The sequence below is a fragment of the Diorhabda carinulata genome, chromosome 4 (genome assembly GCF_026250575.1).
Source record: "Diorhabda carinulata isolate Delta chromosome 4, icDioCari1.1, whole genome shotgun sequence".
Lineage (NCBI taxonomy): Eukaryota > Metazoa > Arthropoda > Insecta > Coleoptera > Chrysomelidae > Diorhabda > Diorhabda carinulata.
This window is the reverse complement of record NC_079463.1, coordinates 25,079,306-25,104,272: the sequence shown is the minus strand read 5'-3', so window position 1 is coordinate 25,104,272 and position 24,967 is coordinate 25,079,306. Positions and strand designations below refer to the sequence as shown.

Here is a 24,967-nt window from a genome sequence, read left to right as displayed (position 1 = left end):
GGCGATCGAATCTTGTACCTGTTTGTAAGGGAGTTTGGTTTAAACAGGGTACCACACGTGTACTGAACCCTGGAGATTTAAAAGCATACATAAAAAATCTACTAACACCTGGCAAAGTCATTGGAATCTAGATTTATCCAGACAAAATTCAGCATGTGAAGTATTTATTTAAAGAAATTTATGAATTAAAGAAATATCACCAATCCACGCCACTTCTTATCACAAACTGTCTAGCAGGAATATTTCAAAGGAATAGTGTACATACGCTTTCCGATAGCTTCGGCCAATAGAAATACATTTATGTTTACGATTTGATGTTTTCATTGGTAAACAGTGAAGGTGAGTCCACGTGGACTGACGGTTTGTTAGATGTTTACCGAATTTTATACGGGGAGTAAATATTACTTTTCATTTCTTAATTTGGTATGAGTGCCACGCGTATTTATGAAATATTCCAAATTTGCAATTGATATTGAAAGAACTATATCTGTAATGGGTTTAGAAGAAGCGAAGAAGTTTTTTTTAGAGGGCTTGTTAAAATGAGGGATAGTGTATACGAGACTATGCATTGTTTGTATGTTGTTGCATGTTAAAGAACTTGTGCAGACCAATAATAATAATTTCGCTTAAAATGTCAAATAGGTGCATGGGAAATATCTCCAACGATTACCTTATAATTATTCAGTATGGGGTTTCACAAATATCACAAAAACTAAAAGTAGTAAATAATATACGGGGTAATTACATTATTTATAAAAAGAAATTTTATTGGTTATGAGAGTGAAAAGATTCCCATTGAATTTCCCAGCAGCAATGATCTTTTTTGATAAATGATGATGTTACATGCGAAGGATTACCAGACACTTTTTCACTTATAAGCCCTCGATTTACTATTTCTGGAGGATCTTCAAGAATTATCGTGAAAAAAGAAAGTCCTACAACTATTTGTTTGAAATATTTGGAAACTTTAACGAAAAATCGTCAACAATATTCAAATTAGGAACGGATGCAGCGTATCTTCGATGCGATGTTTGTCAAAGGCAAAGACATTACAATTATAAGGGTAGTTTAGTACAATATGGAAAATTCTTAAAGTAAAAGAAAATATTAGACCATAAGATGTAATATTATTTATATATTATAATGAATTCAATCAATTAAAGTTACAAAACTCGTCTTCGTCAAACACTCTACATACGTTTTTTTCATCGTTTTAAAAACGACACTGCAACCACTTTATATCCTCACCCTTTTTCGCTATTTAGCTGAAGTAAAAGATGTCACTTTGATGGAGTAGCTTTTGTGTGACGTCTCTATTACCGCTTGTTTCGAAAAATAAAAGAACTCGACCTTATCATCATTGAGCACTCTTCATACTACTTTCAAATCACAAAGAATTCAAAACAGGAGATAAAAGTTCCGGAAGGCTCATTAAGAAGCTCGGTTTTTCAAATTCACATAAATAATTATTATAACAATGTATACGTTGAATGAAATGTACGAGGGAAAATCGACAAATATTGTTGAAAACGAAGTAAAAATAAAATGTGAAAATCGAATTGAATCCTTTTTAGGCATTTAAGGAGGTGATAAAGGAACTCATTTAAAGTGTTTTTAACCATGCATGTCTTAGTGCAATGTTTGTTGGATTTTGAGATATGGTCAATTTTGTGTTTTTTTATTTTATGAGGGTTTTACTGCCGTTTGTATGAAATAAAACTAAAACAACAAATTTTAGGGAGTTTATTGCCTATTAACGCGCATAAGGAGTCTCTAGTCAATCAAATAAAATCTACAATACATTAAAAAACATACTAATTATCAAATTATGGCCTCAAAATAATCAGAAAGGTATTTTTTTCGAGTTTTCGTAGCTTTAAAACGAAAAAAATACCAATGCTATACTTTAAAAACATTTTTGTACTTTTATCTTCACAAAAAGACAAAAATCATGACAAATGAATCAAAAATGTAGAGCTACGAGATTTCTGAGACAACAGGGGAGAGTACGATTTTAGTGTCGCCGCGATTTAACGGATTTGGCTTAATTAGGCTAAAATAAATCGAAAACGAAGAATGAAATTTTTTGATATCTCGCTTCATTTTCGAGATATCGATACTTCAACAGTTAGTTCAACAGATGGCGTTCAATACTTCGTTTCAAATGAATATTTTATCACTTCAAATTCAATATGAATCTTGTAATTCAATAAACAAAAGATTTTTCATTTAATTTTTATATTATTTACGCTGATACTCCAAAATTATATTATAAAAAAACAGATTTTTTATAACAAAATGAGAAATTTTTGATAACTTTCATCACTCTGTGACTTAATAACTTAACATACGATAAATACTTGAATAATTTGATGTTTTTCATAAAGAATTGACGAAGCCCCCCATAAGAAAAAAAAATAATAATAAAATAAAACTAAAATAATCCTCACGCGAAGAAAATTTTTTTAGACAATTTTGGCTGTAAAAAATTCACGATTTTTGAACTTTTTACATTCAAAATGCACCACGAGAAGTTGGATTAGGTTAGGTTAGGTTAGGTTGATATATACAAATATTGAATAAAAATAAATTTTTCCAACTTCAAGTATCGATATCTCGAAAACGAAGCGAAATATCGAAAAATTTTATACTTCATTTTCGACTTATTTTGGGTCGTTTTACAAAATGGCATAGTCAAATCTAGGCGCCACGGAAATCGTACTCGTGCAGCACAAACATAAAATTTACACGTTGCAAATGAAATCAATCAAACTTCACGAGATGGGAGAGAGATCGTTTGTATCGCGTAACACCCACAGAATTAAAACATAACTTTTGAAATGAATGTCTTTGGTGCAAAAAATAACCTCTGGTCGTAACGTCTCGCAACCCATGTTTATTTTTTGATACAGATGATCCCTACTAAGAATTTCCTCGTCATAAACTAATTCTTTAAGCCGACCCCAAACATAAAAATCGACCGGCGTCAAATCTGGAGACATTGCCGGCCACACAAAAGGCCCATTCCGTCTAATCCATCGGTTTGGATAATTTGCCTTTAAATAGTCCCGCACTGAGCAATGAAAGAACGCTGGACATCCGTTATTTTGAAATATCATACGTCACCGAGTAACACAGGCAGATCTTTTTGCAAAAATTGTTTAATGGAACCAAAAGAATACAGTTCTTCTCTCATAGAATCGGAATGAAGATTAATATTCTTTAAAATAAGCCAATTTTGTAATTTCTTTGAAGTACTCTGTCCTCATCGTAGAGTCACTGGAAAGAATAGACTCAGAAGTCAATAAAACACCCTTTGAACTGCTCCTGTGTATTATTTTTAGTCCGTGCCCCCCGTTTCTATTGATGGATTTAAAAATCAGTAGATAAATTATTTGGAAAAGCTAAATGATTCATGTTTCATCTAAATAACATATATCTCTTCTTTGGTTTCTCATTTCTCTTAGATAATTTCTTCTACATACATACATTGTATTGGAATAGAATGCTTTTTTCAGCGAAAAACTATTTCCTTCAGTAGTTTCCATAGGGGGCTTCGACCTTGACAACACCTTTCCAAAAAAGAAAGCACGTACCTTTTTTAATAACTCTGTGAATGGTAAATTTCCCAAGCACACTTTTTTAAAAGTATCTGCTACTATTACTATTTCGTCTGCATATAATAATCCGTCTATTTTATAACCGGTAATAGTTTTGCTCTAACCAGTGACTGTCTTCATGATTCTTTTCCTTTATTGCTTTCATCATCTTTTCTATGACTAGTATAAACAGCAGTCGACTAAGACTTGTCTTCATTTCACATCGAATTGAAGAATTTATTGTATTTGTGATGTTCATTGTATCTTACATACACACAAACCGTAATCAGTGACTATTCGTATAAATAATCTAACATTTATATTTTCAAAGCTGAACCCTAATTTAATAACTACGTTTACGGCCCACAATTCAAAACATCTCTTCCAATAAATGAAATAAATTTTCACTCAATGTCAACATGAAACTTATTTATAGGACTACCGTCTAATAATTAACTAATAAAAGGGCTCATTTGGTCCAAAATCGACGCAACCAAAGGCGTAGATTCAACATTTTTGAATGGAAATATTAAAATATAAATGATAATCACATTCATGATTTTCATCAGCTCCTTTATAAATGCCTACAGTTTCTTCAATTGCGTTCTCTATCTTGAGGTAAACAAAGAATCCAAGGTAAGCTGGAGTTTCTGGAAACGTTGATGATATTCATACTACACCAACACTCACAATTACACTGTTGGACGCGCGTTTCGATAACTAAGTTATCGTCTTCAGAGACTGAAGGTAAACTTTACCTAAACCAACACGCACAATTACACTGTATGACGTGCGTTTCGATAACCAAGTTATCGTCTTCAGAGACTGAAGGTGAAGTGAGTTAACCACCACTACACCAACACTCACAATTACACTGTCGAACGCGCGTTTCGACAAGCAAGTTATCGTCTTCAGAGACTGAAGGTAAAGTGAGTTAACCACCACTACACCAACACTCACACTTACATTGTCGAACACGCGTTTCGATAAGCAAGTTATTGTCTTCAGGGACTGAAGGTATCTTTGCAATTCTTAGATGAAGAGAAAGGATAACAAGGATCAGGGTATCTCCTAGCAAATTCGAAGTATTAGTAACCTAATAATTTTTGTACTCACTCCAACATCGAATAGTTTTTTTTTTCATAATAAAGCTCATTCTACAGTATCAAACGCTTTCATAAAATTAACAAATAATTTCCTAGAGGGCAGGCGTAAATAATATATAAATTTGAAATACAAACAATTCATATTGATGATAAACTTAATGAGGTTATAGTTCATAGTACTAAATAAGTAATTGATAATGGTGCGCCGCTGTGATGGGAGTCGTTTTGGATCACCATTAAGTAAGAATAGAACTACTATTTTTATTTACAACAACTTATAATAAGGAAAAATATCATTAACGATGTTCATATTACTTTTTTCAATCCTACGTCCATGTAATCCCCCGAATAATAATATTATCTTCAAAATTACTCACATGACATAGCCCTTAATCGCTAAACGTACGCCTTCTAATTGGGGATTGTAAAATCAAGCCACCCTTGACTGACAACCGACAGTCAATTGTTCCTTGTATCGGGTTACTAGGGTTACTTCTATTCATTTCGTTCAACTTACTGGGATTTTATTAAGTTTTACTGACACGTACTCCATGTACCTTGAAGTAGGATGTGATTAACACAAGCAGGATTTCTATTATCTTTGTAAACAGGAAACTTTTCAGAAGCTGCCAATATATTTCATCCTTAATGAGGGATTCATAATACAATTATTTGCTCAATTTCATTTCAACAATCTCAATTCAAAATATATAATTGAATAGTAAATATGATTGTTGCGGGATTGTGGCAAAATAAAACACCAATGCCAAAATCCCACAACAATTATCATCATCATCACCTAGTTGATGCCATTGAATTCATATAAATAAACAAATACTAAACAACGTGGCGTCTTCAAACTTGTATAGATTATGTATTTTCTAATATTTTCGCCGTTCGTCGTGACTCTTTCAAAAATAGTAAACGTTATGTTGAGAATGTTTAACCCTAAAAGGTCCATGGATGATTCTCAATACGCACGGAATATCTAAAATCCCATACAAAAAAATCACTATTATTCCAGCTCATACATTCAGTTTTTCGGGATATTGGGTGTGGGATTCACGTATCCAACGAGGATTGTTACGTGAACAGTATCTACAATCATTAGGTCAGCAAACTCTTCACGTCCATCAAAATCGTCGTCTCTGTCAACTATTGAACGAACGTTACTTTGTATGGATGGAATTTATTATCACAATCACAATATTTTTAAACAAAGAATCCGATTATGGTACCTCGTGCCTTCTAATCCAATTGGTTTACATTATAATAAAAGATTTGAAGTATTCGACCTTCCTCTTCACATATTCCACGATTAAAATCTTTCCAAATGACTCTCAATTGAATTTATGATGTCGACTAAGGGAATAGGGTGGACAAAATAAAGAATTTAATGAAATTATTAACTTTTTGATGTTGCTAATGAATAGGAACAAGATAATAGATAATAAAAGCATGATCTCTGTTGGCGTCCAGATGACAATGATGCTTTGTTGTTGTTGTCGAAGTTGCGCAGCATATTTTTAACGTTTTCTCCCCTATTGACAAGGGTGTTGCCGGGGTAAAAATACTAGTAGGAGGTATATTAGATCTTTTATCTAATGGTTTGCATTGCAAAAAGTAGTGTAGATTTATTATCCACTTATTACACTATATATATTTATATTTCTAAATATTTTTGATGTTAGTTCTCTTCTATTTCAAAATTAGTTTTTTTGTAATTAGTCGAAACGTCAATAAAATATTATCATATTTTGATAGACTTAAAATTAGTCGAAATGTCAATAAAATATTTTCATAAAGACTTAAAATTAGTCGAAACGTCAATAAAATATTTTGATAAAGACTCAAAATTAGTCGAAACGTCAATAAAATATTTTCATAAAGACTTAAAATTAGTCGAAACGTCAATAAAATATTTTGATAAAGACTTAAAATTAGTCGAAACGTCAATAAAATATTTTCATAAAGACTTAAAATTAGTCGAAACGTCAATAAAATATTTTCATAAAGACTTAAAATTAGTCGAAACGTCAATAAAATATTTTGATAAAAACTCAAAATTAGTCGAAACGTCAATAAAATATTTTCATAAAGACTTAAAATTAGTCGAAACGTCAATAAAATATTTTCATAAAGACTTAAAATTAGTCGAAACGTCAATAAAATATTATCATATTTTGATAAAGACTCAAAATTAGTCGAAACGTCAATAAAATATTTTCATAAAGACTTAAAATTAGTCGAAACGTCAATAAAATATTTTGATAAAGACTTAAAATTAGTCGAAACGTCAATAAAATATTTTCATAAAGACTTAAAATTAGTTGAAACGTCAATAAAATATTTTCATAAAGACTTAAAATTAGTCGAAACGTCAATAAAATATTTTCATAAAGACTTAAAATTAGTCGAAACGTCAATAAAATATTTTCATAAAGACTTAAAATTAGTTGAAACGTCAATAAAATATTTTGATAAAGACTCAAAATTAGAATTATCTTATGATAAAGACTTAAAATTTAGAAAAATATTAATTTCTTCTTAACCAGTAAGCTTCAAAATATCATATTTGGTACAGTATATAAGATTGCTAAGGGCATTAAGTAATGGTTAGTAAAAAGTGATCTAACCATTCTGGGTGTTAATTGGGGGTGATTTAACTTCAAAATTTTGCAAAAGTTTTTTATCCGTCAGTTGATTAAAAAAATTGAATTTTATTCCATAAATAATCTAATTATCAAACTAGTTGTCAACTTTGTCAAGTAAAAGTTGAATTATCAGGAAGTGAATTTCCTTCCATTTATTCCACGACAGGATAATCACTATCCTAAGTAAAAAGAATGCAAAAAATACAATAAAAAACAACAAAAATAAAAAGAAAAAAAATACAACCCAATATTTGGGAAGAAACGTTTTTTTTTTCTTTCGGGCACTCCATTCTTTTTCTTCTTTGATCAGTTTCCATTGTTCGCTTTTTTTCTTATCAGCTCGTTGCAGTTCACATCAATACCATTCACAACAACTCCAGCCCTGCAGAGGAGTAATTCCTACGTCAGGACCAAACCTGATAAATCCTATCATCAACATCAACTTATCCAAAAAAAAACTAACGAATCCCCGTCTCTTTTTTTGTCTAAAGTTTGGGTTTTTATGTTTTTGGACTCTTTGAGAACTAATTTCTTCTTTAAAAGTTAGTGTTTTTGAGTGGCACTGTAGTTTATACATATTTTTGATTTCTATTAGTGACCTTGATAGCTGCAAATAGTTATTGCACTGAAATAGAACACAAGATTCAAGTGATTATATTTTTATTGAAATAAAACACGTTCTCTATGAAAATGATCGGAATTTATTCATAACTGACATATAAAAATGATGCACAATAAACATATTATGTATAATATTCTCGACAAATAGTTTTTAATCGAAACATAGGTTAAATTTTTTCGGTATAAAATATTAAAAGTCTTCAGTGGGACTAGTACTATAAAATCTTCTAGAATAGGATGCGGGAGATTTGTCAAAAACTCCTATAATACTGAACCATCGTTTTTGGTAAGCGAAAATAATTAAAAGAATAGCTGGGATAGCAATTAACAATCCTGAAATAACAATAATTTTAATTGTCTACAATTCTATTTCAATTTCTTTGTATTATAACGTCACGGATCTCTTATAAGTATTGAAATATCACTTTTAAAGCCTGGCTCAGCTTGTACAGTATTTTTTTCATCAAAAAGCAATTATAAATTATCATACTAAAATAACAAAAGTAGCTTGACTTAAATGGCTGTCACTTTTTTCTGACAAATAGAAATGTCATGAAATTTGACACATAGTTATTTCAAAGTTGGTACTTCGTAAACGTCATATGGATTTAACAATGCCAGCGCCATCTTTGTGTCAGTCACACGACTTATCGAGTTATGTTTTATTAGTTATTGACACTAGTCTTAGGGTCAAGGATGACGAAGAAATAACACAATAAACAAAGTTCGATAATTACTTGAAATTTAAATATATATACATATATGTACCAACAATATATATAGTGTGGAAAGCAAAAAAACGTAGGTCAGGTACCGGTCAATCAAAGGTCGAAAGATCATTGTTTTATTGAGGAAGTTGTTCAAGGAAACAGTATACAGATGAAAAATGTCACCACACTGTGATGAGGAAAATATTTAGGTATACTATAGTGGATTTAACATTTATAATTAAATATTACCACCAGTACACGATCACCAGCAAAACATACTACATGAATATTGAAATAAAATACCATATCAATATGTTTTAACCTCAGTTGCTATAGTTCAATATCAAGCATATATTGGTAAGTGCTGACATCTTTAGGTTAAAGTCGAAAACTTTTCAGACAATCTTTGTATATAATTATTTTTATAATTTTTCGATATTTTAGTGAAATATTTCGATGTATGACTTTCGATAGTTGCTCAATAAATCAAAGTAAAATAAGAGTAATGATTGGGAAGGTATTTTATGAAAATTAAATGTGATGAATTGAACAGAAAATGAGAAGAGAAAAATGAAGAGAAATAGTAAAATTACATTTCGAATAACAGCAAGAATATAAAAAGACACCGACAAAAAATTTACATCTACCTGAAAACAGAACTTTTATATTTTAAATTAAATATTTATATTTACCGGTTAATAATCCCACAAGCAATATACCATCTCTTTCGGGTCTATGTCCATAAATGTCCAAACATCTCATGTGACTTTTCTTCATGTAAATATCGTAAAAAGTAAGGCTCTTCATTTCGACTGGTGCTGCACACCTGAAACATATTACGAACATAGGTAGATAATTAAATACGAGAGCCTATGATCGAATGAATCAGATAAGCCCCCTTATCCTTAGGGTCGATTCTAATGTGCACCCCATATAGGATTTTACGATGGGCCCAGTATAGGCAAAGACTTGGGCCAAGTATCTACAGCTCTGGCACTAGCTTTGAAGCCGTTATTAGCCCAGACTTGATGGGATAGGAAGGCCGAGGCTAGGCTACATAGAGTTCAGCCAGGTTTGACTGACTATAGAATGGCCGGGGCTAAGTTACCCAGATTTCAACCAGGTTTGGGCCATTAATGGTTTGCCAAGGCCGGGCATTCCAGCGTTTGACCAAGCTGGGGGCTCCTACATGGCTCAGCCGGCCAAAATAAAAATCCAATTGTCTCAATCAAGCAAAAAATTTTATATATTTTTAAAAATAAACATACTTAGGTTGAATAAATATGCTTAATTTTGAATATTAAGGTTGTACCGATAATAAAGTGGATAAATATAAAATATTATTTATTATTATCAAATAATTTCGACAGATTTTCGAAGATAATTCTCAGATTTTATTTTTAAGTCGAAGAAGTGGCGCTCTTGAAGCCTTTACCTTCTAGAAAAAGCGACATGGAATCCAGCGTTGTCTTGAAGAAGCAATAAGCAAATAAGCAGTTGTCCTCTCAGATGAAAACTGTCTGTCGTCCCAGACTACATTAAATCCCAATCCCAAAACATAGTCTCCATCATTTTTCCTGCTAACTGCGTTCGTTTGAATTTCTTTGGTGACGGTGAACCAAAGACGAATTGTTGTTTTGTTACGGAGGTGTACAGAAAACTAACTGTGATGATAGAGTCAAAAAACTTCTCCTTATTGTCTTCCACACATTGTTGAACAAACTTATGAGCACAGTCAAGGTTTGGCATTTTCTATCACTTTTGATATTCTGGACAATAGCCCGGCAGTCTTTCTGTCCGTTTTTTATCGTGAATTTCCGTCCGTCTTTTAGTAAAAGTGCTGAGCTATTTGTGAACGTTCTGAATGGACATGCACATAAAATTCAGTGTATTGCCGATGAATTTCCACGAATGGAAGGCCTCTAGAATGCTGCACACGACACTGTTGACTAATTTAGCCTAGCACCTTTCATAAAGAAACCCCACTTTATGTAAAAACATCGTAATTACTAAAAATCAAGTGAAAAATCTATCACTTTAAACTATTACATAAAACAAGGTACGAATGTCGTAGACCTTTAAATAAAGACTTATGACTGCATTAAATGCCTAAATTGAAGATCCCACTAGAGACACGGAAACTAAAAATCCAAAAACATTTGGACTTTTATTGTTTACAGTAATGCTTTAAGTAAAATGCTTCAAAATCCTGACTTGAATGATGCGGAATGCATTCGACACTTGAATAATCTTGAAAAATAATTGGAATCCAAATACCTGATGATTATTTTGAAATTTATGACGAAACAACAACAAATTTTACCATCGGGAAGCTTAGGGAAGAGATCCGATTATTTTATTAGAAGATTGCTTTCTATTTTGCAATTTTTAATCACGTAATTTCCTCGGTAATTGAAATATTTACATTATTATCTGGGTACTGTTCTACATATTCCGTTTTCTGTACGAGTTTCATGATATTTCTAATGATAATCTTTTTATAACAAAAATCGTTAAGCTCCTTTACTGTTGGAAAATCTTGAACTTCTTTTTCTAACTTCATACTAACTTATTTTCAATTTTCAAGTTTGATACTCTTTTTATAATAAGAATCGTCAAGTTCCTCAAAATAGCTGATATCACCTCTTCAATATTGGAAAATCTTTGACCACTGAACCATTTTTTCAAGTCTGGGAACAGAAGATAATCCGAGGGGACTAAATATGGTGAATAGAGTGCTTGAGGTAGCTATTCGCACTTTAATTTATCAATTTTGGCCATTGCAATAACGGATGTGTTTGTCTTGATGGAATAACCTTATCTTCTTAACCAAATGCGGCCGCTTTTTGCTTGATTTCTTCGCTCAAACGTTGCAATTTTTCCTTTTTCAAGATACTCAATGATAATTACTACACGCTCATCCCAAAAATCCGACGCCTGCAGTTGGAACGGTCTTTGCCTAACGTAACCTAACGAACCATTTTTCTGATAGTCACCCGTGACTAAATCTGGAAAATAAAGTAGTTGAGGGAGTTATAATGAGGCACTAACTCACTTTAGGTTTCTTTGGCAACGATTTAACTCTAAAATCGTACTGTTTGATCTGTTATTTGATCTCTGGAATGTTTTCGATTACGAGGGTGCAAAATCTGATACATAGTGCGTTTAAACAACGCTAAACACACCTGTGAAGTTCCTACATGATTACGCTTGTATTCTATTGAGAAAAGCTATTCCATAATCAAGAAGCTACTGAACCCCGTTTGGATTTTATTATATCTTCCGCTTTCAATCACCAACTCAACATTGTTTTAGAGGTAGAGACATAAACTGAAAGCTCAGAATGTTCAATATCTTCCCTTCTTGTACGATCTCGGCGAAATGCAGTGAATCACTTTTTACCAAGCAATTCATGGAAGTAGGATTGCATTTTCAATTAAACATTGAACAAAGAGTGAATAATTGAAAGAAAAACATACTCACGTAACTTGTTTAGCCATAGTTTCATCAATTTTCAAATATATCGGCATGAGATCGTCTATTAACCACTGATTTTCACATTCGCAAGTCCAAGGATTTTCTCTTATATCTAATTCTGACAAACCATCCCATCGAGCGATTATTTCACTGTCTAAATAAGCTAGTTTATTATTTCCAATATGAAGCTAAAGAAAAAACAAAACTAAATCTGCACCTTTAGATGTCAGTTTTATAAACAGATGTATGAAACTTGGGGTTTCAAAACACTTGGCTATTTTTTTGAATTATCATAAGTATAAGTATTTTAATTTTTTGAAAGTAAATTAGGCGTTGAGTTGATCACAACAAAGCAACAAAGCTGTTCAGCAAACTGTTTTCACGATTAAATATTAGTATTAGAGTACAGCGGCACTTTCCAGTAAATATGCGCTCAAATTCTTTTGAAATGTGGAAAAAAATGTAATAGATTTGATTTCAATTGGCAAATGATTGTGCATTTTTTCGTATTATACAGCATTGAGCCTTGATAGACAGAGAACATTGAATATAATGTTTGAAGGAAATGTTACTTACTTTTTTAATCGGTGGATAGACAACACCGCCGCCAACTTCAGATCTACATGCAAATGCTAAATCTGCGATGGTTACCAAATCGATGTTATCACTCATTATCAACTCCGTCAAATTTCCCAAACCACACAAAGCGTATCTATCAATAACATGTAAATGCTCGTTTCTACACAGATGCAGAACTTTTAAGTTTGGCATCAATGGAAACCCACTAGAATTAAAAAAATTTAATCAGTTAAACACGAGGTGTGTCTATTAAGTAACTAACTACCCTTGCTTCAAAAAAAATACGCATGCGCCAAAGGTTAACGACTGTCAGTTGCTTAGCCTGACATCTACTCAGTCGAACGCGATATCCACTGTGTCTGTAGAAAAAGCAGTGTAGCCGTATAGTTAGTTTGTATAGAGGCTGTTTTTTTGTTTTGTCGTAAAAATGATTAATGTAAAAATAAAACAACTGTTTGTTGTGAAACTGAAACATTATTTATAGAAATGAGTATATGACCATGAATGTTTGTCGTTTCGACGTGTTTTTGAGTGTTTTAAGCGTTTTCAAAATGGCTGCGAAGATGTTGAAGTGTATGACAGTGAATTTTTGTCGTTTCGACGTGTTTTTTAGTGGCTTAAGCAATTTCAAGATGACCGAGAAGATGTTAAAGTGGATAACAATGAATTTATGTCGTTTCGACGTGTTTTTTAGTGGTTTAAGCGTTTTCAAGATGACCGAGAAGATGTTGAAGTGTATGACAATGAATTTTTATAGTTTCAACGTGTTTTGAGTGGTTTAAGCGTTTTCAAGATGACGGAGAAGATGTTAAAGTGTATGACAATGAATTTTTGTAGTTTCGACGTGTTTTGAGTGGTTTAAGCGTTTTAAAAATGGCTGCGAAGATGTTGAAGTATATGATGATGAATTTTTGTCGTTTCGACGTGTTTTTTAGTGGTTTAAGCGTTTTCAAGATGATCAAGAAGATGTTGAAGTGTATGACAATGAATTTTTGTAGTTTCGACGTGTTTTGAGTGGTTTAAGCGTTTTAAAAATGACTGCGAAGATGTTGAAGTATATGATGATGAATTTATGTCGTTTCGACGTGTTTTTTAGTGGTTTAAGCGTTTTCAAGATGACCGAGAAGATGTTGAAGTGTATGACAATGAATTTTTGTAGTTTCAACGTGTTTTGAGTGGTTTAAGCGTTTTCAAGATGACGGAGAAGATGTTAAAGTGTATGACAATGAATTTTTGTAGTTTCGACGTGTTTTGAGTGGTTTAAGCGTTTTAAAAATGGCTGCGAAGATGTTGAAGTATATGATGATGAATTTTTGTCGTTTCGACGTGTTTTTTAGTGGTTTAAGCGTTTTCAAGATGATCAAGAAGATGTTGAAGTGTATGACAATGGATTTTTGTAGTTTCGACGTGTTTTTGAGTGGTTTAAGCGTTTTAAAAATGGCTGCGAATATGTTGAAGTATATGATGATGAATTTTTGTCGTTTCGACGTGTTTTTTAGTGGTTTAAGCGTTTTCAAGATGATCAAGAAGATGTTGAAGTGTATGACAATGAATTTTTGTAGTTTCGACGTGTTTTTGAGTGGTTTAAGCGTTTTAAAAATGGCTGCGAATATGTTGAAGTATATGATGATGAATTTTTGTCGTTTCGACGTATTTTTTAGTAGCTTAAGCGTTTTCAAGATGACCGAGAAGATGTTAAAGTAGATAACAATGAATTTATGTCGTTTCGACGTGTTTTTTAGTGGTTTAAGCGTTTTCAAGATGACCGAGAAGATGTTGAAGTGTATGACAATGAATTTTTGTAGTTTCAACGTGTTTTGAGTGGTTTAAGCGTTTTCAAGATGACGGAGAAGATGTTAAAGTGTATGACAATGAATTTTTGTAGTTTCGACGTGTTTTGAGTGGTTTAAGCGTTTTAAAAATGGCTGCGAAGATGTTGAAGTATATGATGATGAATTTTTGTCGTTTCGACGTGTTTTTTAGTGGTTTAAGCGTTTTCAAGATGATCAAGAAGATGTTGAAGTGTATGACAATGAATTTTTGTAGTTTCGACGTGTTTTTGAGTGGTTTAAGCGTTTTAAAAATGGCTGCGAATATGTTGAAGTATATGATGATGAATTTTTGTCGTTTCGACGTGTTTTTTAGTGGTTTAAGCGTTTTCAAGATGATCAAGAAGATGTTGAAGTGTATGACAATGAATTTTTGTAGTTTCGACGTGTTTTTGAGTGGTTTAAGCGTTTTAAAAATGGCTGCGAATATGTTGAAGTATATGATGATGAATTTTTGTCGTTTCGACGTGTTTTTTAGTAGCTTAAGCGTTTTCAAAATGACTGCGAAGATGTTGAAGTGTATGACAATGAATTTTTGTCGTTTCGACGTGTTTTTGAGTGTTTTAAGCGTTTTCAAAATGGCTGCGAAGATGTTGAAGTGTGTGACAATGAATTTATATCGTTTCAACGTGTTTTTTAGTGGTTTAAGCGTTTTCAAGATGACCGAGAAGATGTTAAAATGTATGACAATGAATTTTTGTAGTTTCGACGTGTTTTGAGTGGTTTAAACGTTTTAAAGATGACAGAGAAGATGATTCACGTTCGGGTCACCCTTCCACGTAAAAAACGAATGAAAATATCAGAAAAGTCAGTAATTTCATTAGATTTTACCGTCAGTGAAATATTCGCGCGATTTCTAAATCTATAGGAATGTGCCCGGCAAATTTATGATGAAAATTCATGAACTTGAAGAAGCTCGCTAAAATATTTGTATTGACATTTTGAATGCGATCGAAAATGACTCAAACTTATTAGTAAAGATAATAACGTATGACGAATCGAATCTGCATTAAAAGGAACAAGATTCAAGTCTGTTGAAGCTGGGAATGAAAAAACAGTACGCGCTCTGAAGGAACTGACATAAAAAGACTAAATTAAGTTTCCCAAGTTTTTAAATAGCGAAATTCGGCACCATTTTCTGAACACCCTATATAAATGTTTGTCAAGGTTTTCACAGATTTCGAAAGCTATAAGTGTTATTTGTCCAATTCACAAAAATATTAGACCTGACTCACTTAGAACTAAGAAATATAATTTTTTTAGTGAAGGGCTGCATGTGAAATAATTGAAAAATGGTGGATTTTAGGCATACTATGCCTCATATAAAGTTATTTTGAAATTTTGCGTAGATTTCAAAAATATAATAAAAACCTTAGCATTACGTGTAAAATAACGAAGTTTGGTTCCACTTCCGGTATAACCGGAAATTTCAGGAAACTGATATTATTTCAGTTGAAACGAGAATTGGAAAATCTATGCAAGCAAATTTTCAAAACACTAGTCGCAATACTTTCCCATATACATATCGATTCAGCTTGTCGTGTATAAAGGAGGGTTAAATATTGAAGTTGATGGAAAATAAATATTCATAAATATCAAAATAAAATATTTTTTATCTCCAGTCTGGTTATTTAATAAACACAACTCGTAATGACCAAAAAACGCGATTTTTATGTTTTATATCAGCATACAGAAGTCATTTTTTTAATTAAAACTGCATAGGTTTCTCCAGGTTTGACTCATAGTGATAAAAGAATATTTCCAAAACTCATACGTGCGATAAATCAGTAGTTTCGATATTATAAGACGTATTATGAATGCTAGATCACCGATAACATAAATGTATAAATCGTAGAGGAAACTATATTAAAAATTATATCTTAGCAAAGTGATTAGCCCCTGTAAATTTGTCGAGTTGAAACTTCTGTCATCTAATATTGAATATTCAGAATGAATTGTTCGAAGGAAACTTACTTTTCTTTGGTTAAATTCGTAAAACCCGTATTGTTCAGAAATAGTCGCTCCAATTTTTTCGCATCGGATAAAGTTTGAGGTATTTTGGTTATTCCTTGATTACCTGATAAATCTAATACACGTATATACTTTGGTGTGTGTAGCAAATAATCCGGCAAACCACTGATCATTGTATATTGTAGATAAAGTTCCTGAAAATAAAAAAGATATATAAATGACTTGTAAAGACGTCTTTGCCAGCTATATTATGAGCGGTTTCGCGATTTCTTATTGGGAACGTGGAAATGAAACACCAAAGTAGACTAACTTTAATATATTTTCCGAGCTTTCGAATACTTATGTATTCATCGTCTGGTACTGAAATTTTACTCACAATAATTAATTAAGATTTTCGGTGATTTTTTACAGTATTAATGATTGTATAAATTTTAAAATTAATAGAATTCAAAATTCAATATTCGAATTGACAATAAATTTTATAGGTTAGGTCGTTACAAGTGAAGTTGAAATTTGTAGGTTAGGTGAGGTTAGTTGGTTGTTAATGGCGTTGAATTTTCATAGAATTTGTTTTCTCAAAATCTAAAAGATATGCATAAATTACACTAAGGTTATTTAAATCAGTTTTCTTGTTAATGCATTGATCATTTTGGACAATTTATATTGTTTCTAAAAATAAACGTTTTCTCTAGTTTTTTTTTCAGTTGTCAAAACTTCGGCAGATTAATATTTCATATTGTGTCCTTCATGATAGACATGAGTCGCTAATGAACATCTATCATTGACCAATGACCTTTTCCACTGACCAATGTACTTTTTGTTACAATTTAAACAAGGTATTTCATATACTATGCTAGGCAATTTATCAATTGGTGTTTTATCTTTTACTTTAGTAAAAATAGATTGAATATTAATTGTTTGCTATATAATATAATAAAATAACTGATTTTATACATATATGGTAAAGGTGTATAAATACATGGAATAGAAATGTTTATGTCAATGTCAGATGAATTATACAAAATTCGTTTCAAAAGATATGGAGGAGTTTTCATAAAAAAGTTTTTTTTCATGAAAAATTAGATCAGAAATTTTGAGGACTCTATTTTTCATCTGTTTGATTAAATTAAAAATAAATAGAAATTCCTATAATAACCAGAATCAATATTTCTATCAACGTCAATTTGAATATTGATTTCAATGAGTTTCAAAATTTATACAAGAATTAATACTATCAAAAATCACCGAAAATCTTAATCACATTGATTTGAGTAGTCGAGGCGACGCCATTTCGTAGCATAGAGCCACGAAATTTAAGTAGCAAAGTCGTAGTGGAACAAGGAACATCGTATGTTAACAGTTGAACAGTATTTCTAATCAAATGATTATCTCACTGTTCAATGTAAGAGTTTTAGTTCTTCGAAACACTCAGCGCTCGAGTAGGTGGCTAACACCAAGTTTGAGGTTATTATATCGAAAGCTATGACTTGTTGTAACATGTAAGTTTCATTTTTTACAAAATTATTATAATTAAGAAGCTTCCAAAACGTGATTTCTAATCAACGAAGAATTTTTGGGATACAACGCTGTCTTAATTATGATCATATTCGAAAGTATTTGTCAACAAGCTTTTGGGCTGATAATTTTCAACGTTTTAGCACCTAATTTTCATTTATTCCTATTGCTACATTTTCTTAATCAAGATATTCAAAAATTCGGATGATGTCTTGAGATATTTCACACAAAAATCAATCGATATTTATAGGTCCGGCGTTGAAAATTGAAAATAACGAAAGTGATTACATTGTTAATGAGAAATTAAAATTCGTTTCAATTTATTGTAAGAAAGGGTATATCTTTTGATTTTCAATGACCTTCCCAAGCAAATAATTTTCATTTAATTTTCTAGAAAATTTAAATAAGGATATTTGTTAATGCAGAATTTTTTTCATACCTTTTGGTGCTAAATTATGATAGAAATAACAATAGTTTGAAAATCTATTTTTATCGATTTCGTGGAAGGCACGCAATTTCCTTTTAGCTCCATACACTTTTCCCAGCGATATTCAATAAGTTTGATAATCTTTTTATAACAAGAATCGTCCAGCTCCTCAGAATACCCATTAACTACCGAAATCACCTTTTCATTGTTGGAAAATCTTTGATTACCGAGTCTGGGAACAGAAAATAATCGGAGGGGGCTAAATATGGTGCATGAGGTAGCAATTCAAACTTTAATTCGTTAATTGAAGCCATTGCAAAGAATGTGTGAACTGGTGTATTGTCTTGATGAAACGATATTTTCCTTTTAGCCAAATGCCTAATTTGCTAGCTCAAACATTATTCAACGCGCATCCCTAAAAGCGACGCCATGACTTTGTCTGCAGATGGAACGTTCTTTTGCTTCGTATTGAAGTGATGGACATTGCCAAACACTGATCAAACGCGGCACCCATCTTACGTCCAGCTTTCTCATGGCCAAATTTTCAGCTAATACACTTTTTGAAATGTCTACTATGTCTGCTAACTCACAAACTTTCAGTCGACGATCATCCAGTGGATTTACTTCAACATTTCTGGAGTCGTCAACTCATTTGGTCGACCACTTAGATCCTGGTCTTCATTTGAACTCTGCTACCCAATATTTTATCCATCCTCATCCAGAGGCCTTTCAATTAAAAATATTCTATTACATAACGATGACCAATTCTTTTCATGTTTACAATTCCATTGATAACATTGATGGCTACCAAACAAATGCTATAAACAAACGTCTTCAAACTTTAAACATATACTGTATAGTTTGTGTACTTTCTAATACAGTGGTACTTTTCAAGCAACTACTGCCATCTCTAGGTGATGCCAGGTAGTTCTGGGATCATCCTCGTAAATTTAGAGACCGCTACGTTCTTTTGTGACTAAATTCTGGAAAAATTCTGTTATTTCTTACCTTCAAATATATCAGGTTATCTATAGCGAGAAGAGTATGATGATCTATAACGTCTAATGGATTGAAACTCAAGTCCAAAATTTCTATATTTGTTGTATGTTCAAAAATATCTTGATTTAGACTATGTAATTTGTTATGATCCAGTCTGAGTTCCTTGAGACTTCTCAGAGGCATTAAACTCTCTTCTAAATATAATCCCTAAAAAGTGCAGCGAATATAAATTGTTTTGAGATACGGCAACACTGTTAACGCTGATGTGAATATGTCAAATCTGACATTGCTATCAAAAAGTTTGACATTTTTAATGGTGAGTTGTTTACAGGTACTTGAAACATTCATCTTAGTCAAAAAGTGGAATTAAATCGCAAAAATTTTCTATGACTTTCGATGTGGATTAAACCAACTTCCCTACAAGATGAATTTCATAAACTAGATGTTAAGATCGTCATGCTGCAAACCCTGATATTGAGGCATATTTGGGTATTAGTTTCATTGGATACCGCATTTGACAATCGCTCAGAAAAAGCTCAGTCGATTGGTACTCAACTCAATATAAGAGCAATTCGGTTTATAGGTGATCCAGAGTTGACCAGAAACTTTTACAGTTTAGAGTATGGAAGAAGAAGACTTTTTGGCCGATTCTACTATGACAGATACTCTTCCAAGCTGTCCAACATAATTCCAGCTAGCTCATGAGTACCGAGTTCGCCTACATACGCCCGAAACGTCAATTTAGAGTTCTAATAAACTACCAAGGCACGCTTTTTTCGAACTCTACACCCTACAGAAGCTTAAGATCAATATCTATAAGCATCTCCATGCGGCAGGTACTACTCGAACCACACTCTTGTACTTGCTTTTCATATAAAAATACCCAAAGCGATTTAGCCAATGATCGATGGAGAGAAAATGAAAAAGATAATAAACAAACCATTCATTGAAGTGATTACTATACAAATATTGTTAGTACAAGACTCCAGAAATGGACAGTGATAATGACCGAACATCTGCGTTGATTGGACAACGACGTTAAATATATGCAGAGATCTAAAAATGAACCACGACCATACTAGATCGATCTTGCTCGTACCAATCCTGATCTAACCAAAAAACTGAATAACTTCCTTCATTTGAGCTTAAAAACTATTATACCTGACAGATTTGTATAAAATGTTGATACATAACCTCAAAAACATGTCGGAAACTAACCCCACAATCATAATTTTTTTTCTAGCATTTCCTGGAGCAAACTAAATTGATTGTACTTACCCTGAAAGCATCGGGGTGAATTATTTCCAAATCATTGTAACTTAATATGAGTACAACCATGTTCTGTAAATTCTTAAAAATACTATCAGAAATATTGAAGATATTATTGTTGGCCAAATTCAAATAAGTTAAATTTGATGTCGGAAAGACCTTGTTGAAGTCAATAAACTTGTTGTAATTTATAGTAATGGAATTGTATGCTATAGATGTATTTGTTGCATTTGAAAACCAGAAGTAATCCGAAAATATTTCATATTCAATCGGTTTTACACACGTAACATTTGCAGTTGTTTCGTTGTTGTCTACTGTACATGCACAAATTTTACACAAAGGAAATTTATTTTGATTCACATCTGCCCAACTATAAGTGACCAAAGTGGTTAATAGAATAAAAAAGTGAATTTCCTGCATTCTGAAAAAGAAAAAAAAACGATTATTATCCTTCAGGAATTATATATTTCGACGCAGGATAACTGTTAATTATATTGAGAAAAAAGCAACTCCACAAATCAAACTAATTTAATTCTTCATCCAATGAATCGATTTATTCTAATTGATAACTGAATGAATGTATCGAATTAATCTCTAGCTATTTCGCAACATTCCTATTTATTTTATATATATTAAGGATTGCAAAATATATTGTTTTTTGCGTATTATTTTTTTTAAATTTTAATAATTTCATATCGCTTGAAATTTTCTGAATCATGGATTCTTTTCGATCGTCCACAAAGTAATATTAGTCTAAATTTAGATATACCGGGAGTGCCGCATAAGATCAGACACAGACCAGAGGCGTGTAGGAAAACTCAAAATATCACCATTGAAGAGGGCCTAAAATTTCGAAAAAAATTAGTTTCTTTGCAACCCTTTAAATTAAAAATACTGAATTATCACGATTGAAGGCGTTAAAGTCCAAAATTTCGAAAAAAATGAATTTCTTTGCAACTCTTTAAATTAAAAAAACTAAATATGGTACACTGCTTGAGACTGTTGAGGGCAATGAGCAATTCTAAATAGAAGGCGGCGAAAATATTTTTGGAGGTTAATTAAAGGTGATCTAACCTTAAAAATTTTTTTATCTGTCAGTTGACTTAAAAAAAATTATTTTCATACCATGGATAACTTAATTCTTAAACTTTTTCCAATTTTGTAATTTTCTATAAAAGATATGTTTTCAAAAATGTTACGTGGGGCAGTCCATGCACACGTCAGCTTTACTCAAAGTCTCCATAACAGAATGGATACTGTTTCCAATGACTTATGTCCATCATTTTCAAGTATTAAAAATTGTTCCAAGCTGGGAACGGAATCATTAGAAGATGACTAACGTGTGGAACATCCCTTGACGGTGACTACTCCAGAAATATAAAAATAAAACCAAATGGGAATACAACACAGCACATACTAGCATGCAGTTCTAGTAACTGAATTATCAAATAAGAGAAAAATTCTGATATAGCAAAAAATGGGAGTTATTGCTGTTAGGAAGAATCTGTAGCGTGGAAGAACATTGAAAGAGGTTTCCAAATTGCGTGGCTTCTCACAGAGAAACAGGAAACTTTTATAATGTTAAACAAGAACGTCCTGTTCAAATGAATCTATTAGAACATATCCAAGATCCTTTGAAAGACGAACTACTAGATGTAATTCACTCCATCCAATAATTTGGTATCAGATTCTATAGAATATAGAGGGTGTCTCATAAATAATGGTAAATAATCATACAAAACGAAAGTCTTGATATTCGAAGTATAGCCCATCGTATTCTATGATCGTTCAGCAACCTCTTTGGTATCTTGGTTAAATCATTCTTTGAGATTAAATGCAAAAAATTGTCATACTGCAGTATCTATGTCGGCATTGATAGAGCGATCATCTAACATGATGGTAGACTGTAATTAGTCAAAAACGTGTAATCCGCGTCAATTAAGAAACGCGTCCTGAAAAGCGACGCGCTAATCAATAACAAATTTATTTTTTCAATTCCTTCAAAACATGTAATTTAAGGGCCTTTTCAGTTGTAGGATCTGTTCGAAACCATTTTTGTTTGAACTGATGTATGAAAGCTCGCATTGTCGGAGTGAAAAATCATTCGTCTTCAGCGATTGGTTTTCCCGATTCTTTCAAACACTTTTGGATAAAAAATGATAGTAAACTTTTCAGAATTGACCATTCTACGTTTCTCTGATGGAACGGAGGTGATATATCCAGTTATTTTGTTAAAAACAGGCGACCATTTGCTTAGAAGTGCTTCGAACTTTTATTGATTTGGCACATACAGTCGATTGTTATTTAATTTAGAATTCTTAGATTCATGATTCGTTGCTTATTACTTCTTTTGAGGCCCCGATTGAATTTGGAAAACCAGCTAAAGACGGTGACTAAAGATCACCACAAGTCGAAGCAAGTTGAACGTCACACTGCTGTTGCTTTAATCCATATCGAAAGTCATATAAAATTATTGCACTATTTGATTCCATTTTTTGGCCAAGGTGATTGTTAGAAGTATCAAATCGAATAACACTCATATGACAACACGTTATGAAAACGTTCGCCATTAAAAAATGTCAAACTAAATGATGCAATGTCAGATTTGACATATTGACATCAGTGTTGCCATATCTCAAAACTTAATTAGCAACGCAGCGCCTCACGCTCATTAACTGTATCTTCCTCTTCAATTTCACATATTTCCTTCGGCCACGGCTGTTTAAACTTTTGTTTTGAATTACAGCTTTTTGATTCACAATTGCAATTAGAGTTACTGCCGAAGTGAGTCCCAGAGATGGACAAACATACGAACTTTTGAATAATTATTATCATTAAGACAAAACGAAAAGCAATCAGCAACATCTAAGATCGAACAAAATCAACAAAAAAGGCTTTTAATTTAAGAATGATTAGGTTAGGTTAGTTTGTGTTAGGTTGTGTTAGATTAGGACTTTTGTTCACAGTAATAAACATCCAATCTAAATACAGAGATTGAAAATACCTTCAGTCTCTGACGACGATAACTTGATTATCGAAACGCACGTCAAACAATGTAATTGTGGGTGTTGTTGTAGTTATGGTGTGAACAGTGTGTTCAGTATGAATATTACCCACAGAAATTCTGAGAATACTACTAAGAATTTTAAATGTTAGGGATGAAACCATAATTTTTGAAAATGTTCATCTATTTGTAATTGGATATTAAAAAGATTAAATGTTTGTATTTACTTTATAGGTGGAGTAAAAACATTTTTCCTATCGGTACCAGTAAAATGAATCATTTTCCTATTGTATTATGAAACATTTCGAAAACAAAAGCAATTAAAATTTCCATTGATTTCTAGGTATTAAATCGACGAATTTATTGTGTCTTATTAAAATTTAGAATCTCTGAATAATAAAATACTGCGTAAATTTGTAAGTTTATCAATTTCGGTAATTTGTTCAATCAAATTTCGAATTGTGCCGGAAAGATGTCTATTACTTACATTGTAAAACACTTTCAACTCTAAATTAACATCACTACAATATGAAAATGTTTATAATAACTATACTATTCACGTTAGGTTTAGTTTTTAACCACTAGAAATAAAAATTGTTTATCTTGTCATCAATTATCTTATCTCCATTCGTATTAAGTAAATATTGGAGGTTCAGACTTCTACGAAAATATATCATATCTGCTCAACTTATTGCAGGTAATATACACCTTTATAAAGCTTTTTAATAATTCATTTATATAAAAAAGATAATGATAAAAATGATAAACTTGCTAAAAGAAATAAATGTTTAGCATTGAAAAATTGAGTACACCCTATATTTATATTATAGTTTAAATCAACTGAAATGGCAAGTGAGACATTTAGAAATATCCTGGTAAACTATGAAGGGTAAGAAATATTTCTATAGATCGCTGTAAACAGGATTCCGAAAATCGGTAACCCTCAAAATCACCTGCAATTTCGTACGTACAATCAGATATAAAATGTATGGAATAAATTCAATTTTTGAGATATTATGTGAAAAAACATGAAATAGGTCGATTTTTATTCTTAAATTGACAATTTGTAGTTTGAAAATATTAACATCCTCCAGGACTTTCTCTGAATTATAAACACCCCCTCGAAAACTTTAAACAAGTAAGGGGGTCGTGTGTTACCTTGTTTGAAAGGGATTTTAGTCCTCTGCTCAATATAAAGTTTTTTAAA

The 24,967-nt window shown here is 32.0% G+C and overlaps 1 protein-coding gene across 1 annotated transcript; it reads right to left on the bottom strand.

Moving 5' to 3' along the window:
• Positions 1–8,037: 8,037 nt before the first annotated feature.
• On the bottom strand, positions 8,038–24,462 carry LOC130892825 (chondroadherin-like). The gene is made up of 8 exons (XM_057798481.1): positions 24,248–24,462; positions 20,766–21,177; positions 19,497–19,694; positions 16,550–16,740; positions 12,744–12,951; positions 12,174–12,355; positions 9,383–9,516; positions 8,038–8,313 (listed from the first exon to the last, which is right to left on the bottom strand). The coding sequence occupies exons 2-8, from the start codon at positions 21,174–21,176 to the stop codon at positions 8,171–8,173; spliced, it is 1,467 nt and encodes a 488-aa protein (XP_057654464.1). The 5' UTR covers position 21,177; positions 24,248–24,462; the 3' UTR covers positions 8,038–8,170.
• Between the last annotated feature and the right edge of the window lie 505 nt (positions 24,463–24,967).

Excerpts from the sequence above, each read along its gene's own strand:
- LOC130892825 (XM_057798481.1), bottom strand. The coding sequence starts at position 21,176 with ATGCAGGAAATTCACTTTTTTATTCTATTAACCACTTTGGTCACTTAT. Across the intron at positions 16,741-19,496 it reads ATAACCTGATATATTTGAAG|GAACTTTATCTACAATATAC; the intron begins GTAAGAAATAAC and ends TTTTATTTTCAG. Across the intron at positions 12,952-16,549 it reads ACGAATTTAACCAAAGAAAA|TGGGTTTCCATTGATGCCAA; the intron begins GTAAGTTTCCTT and ends TTTTAATTCTAG.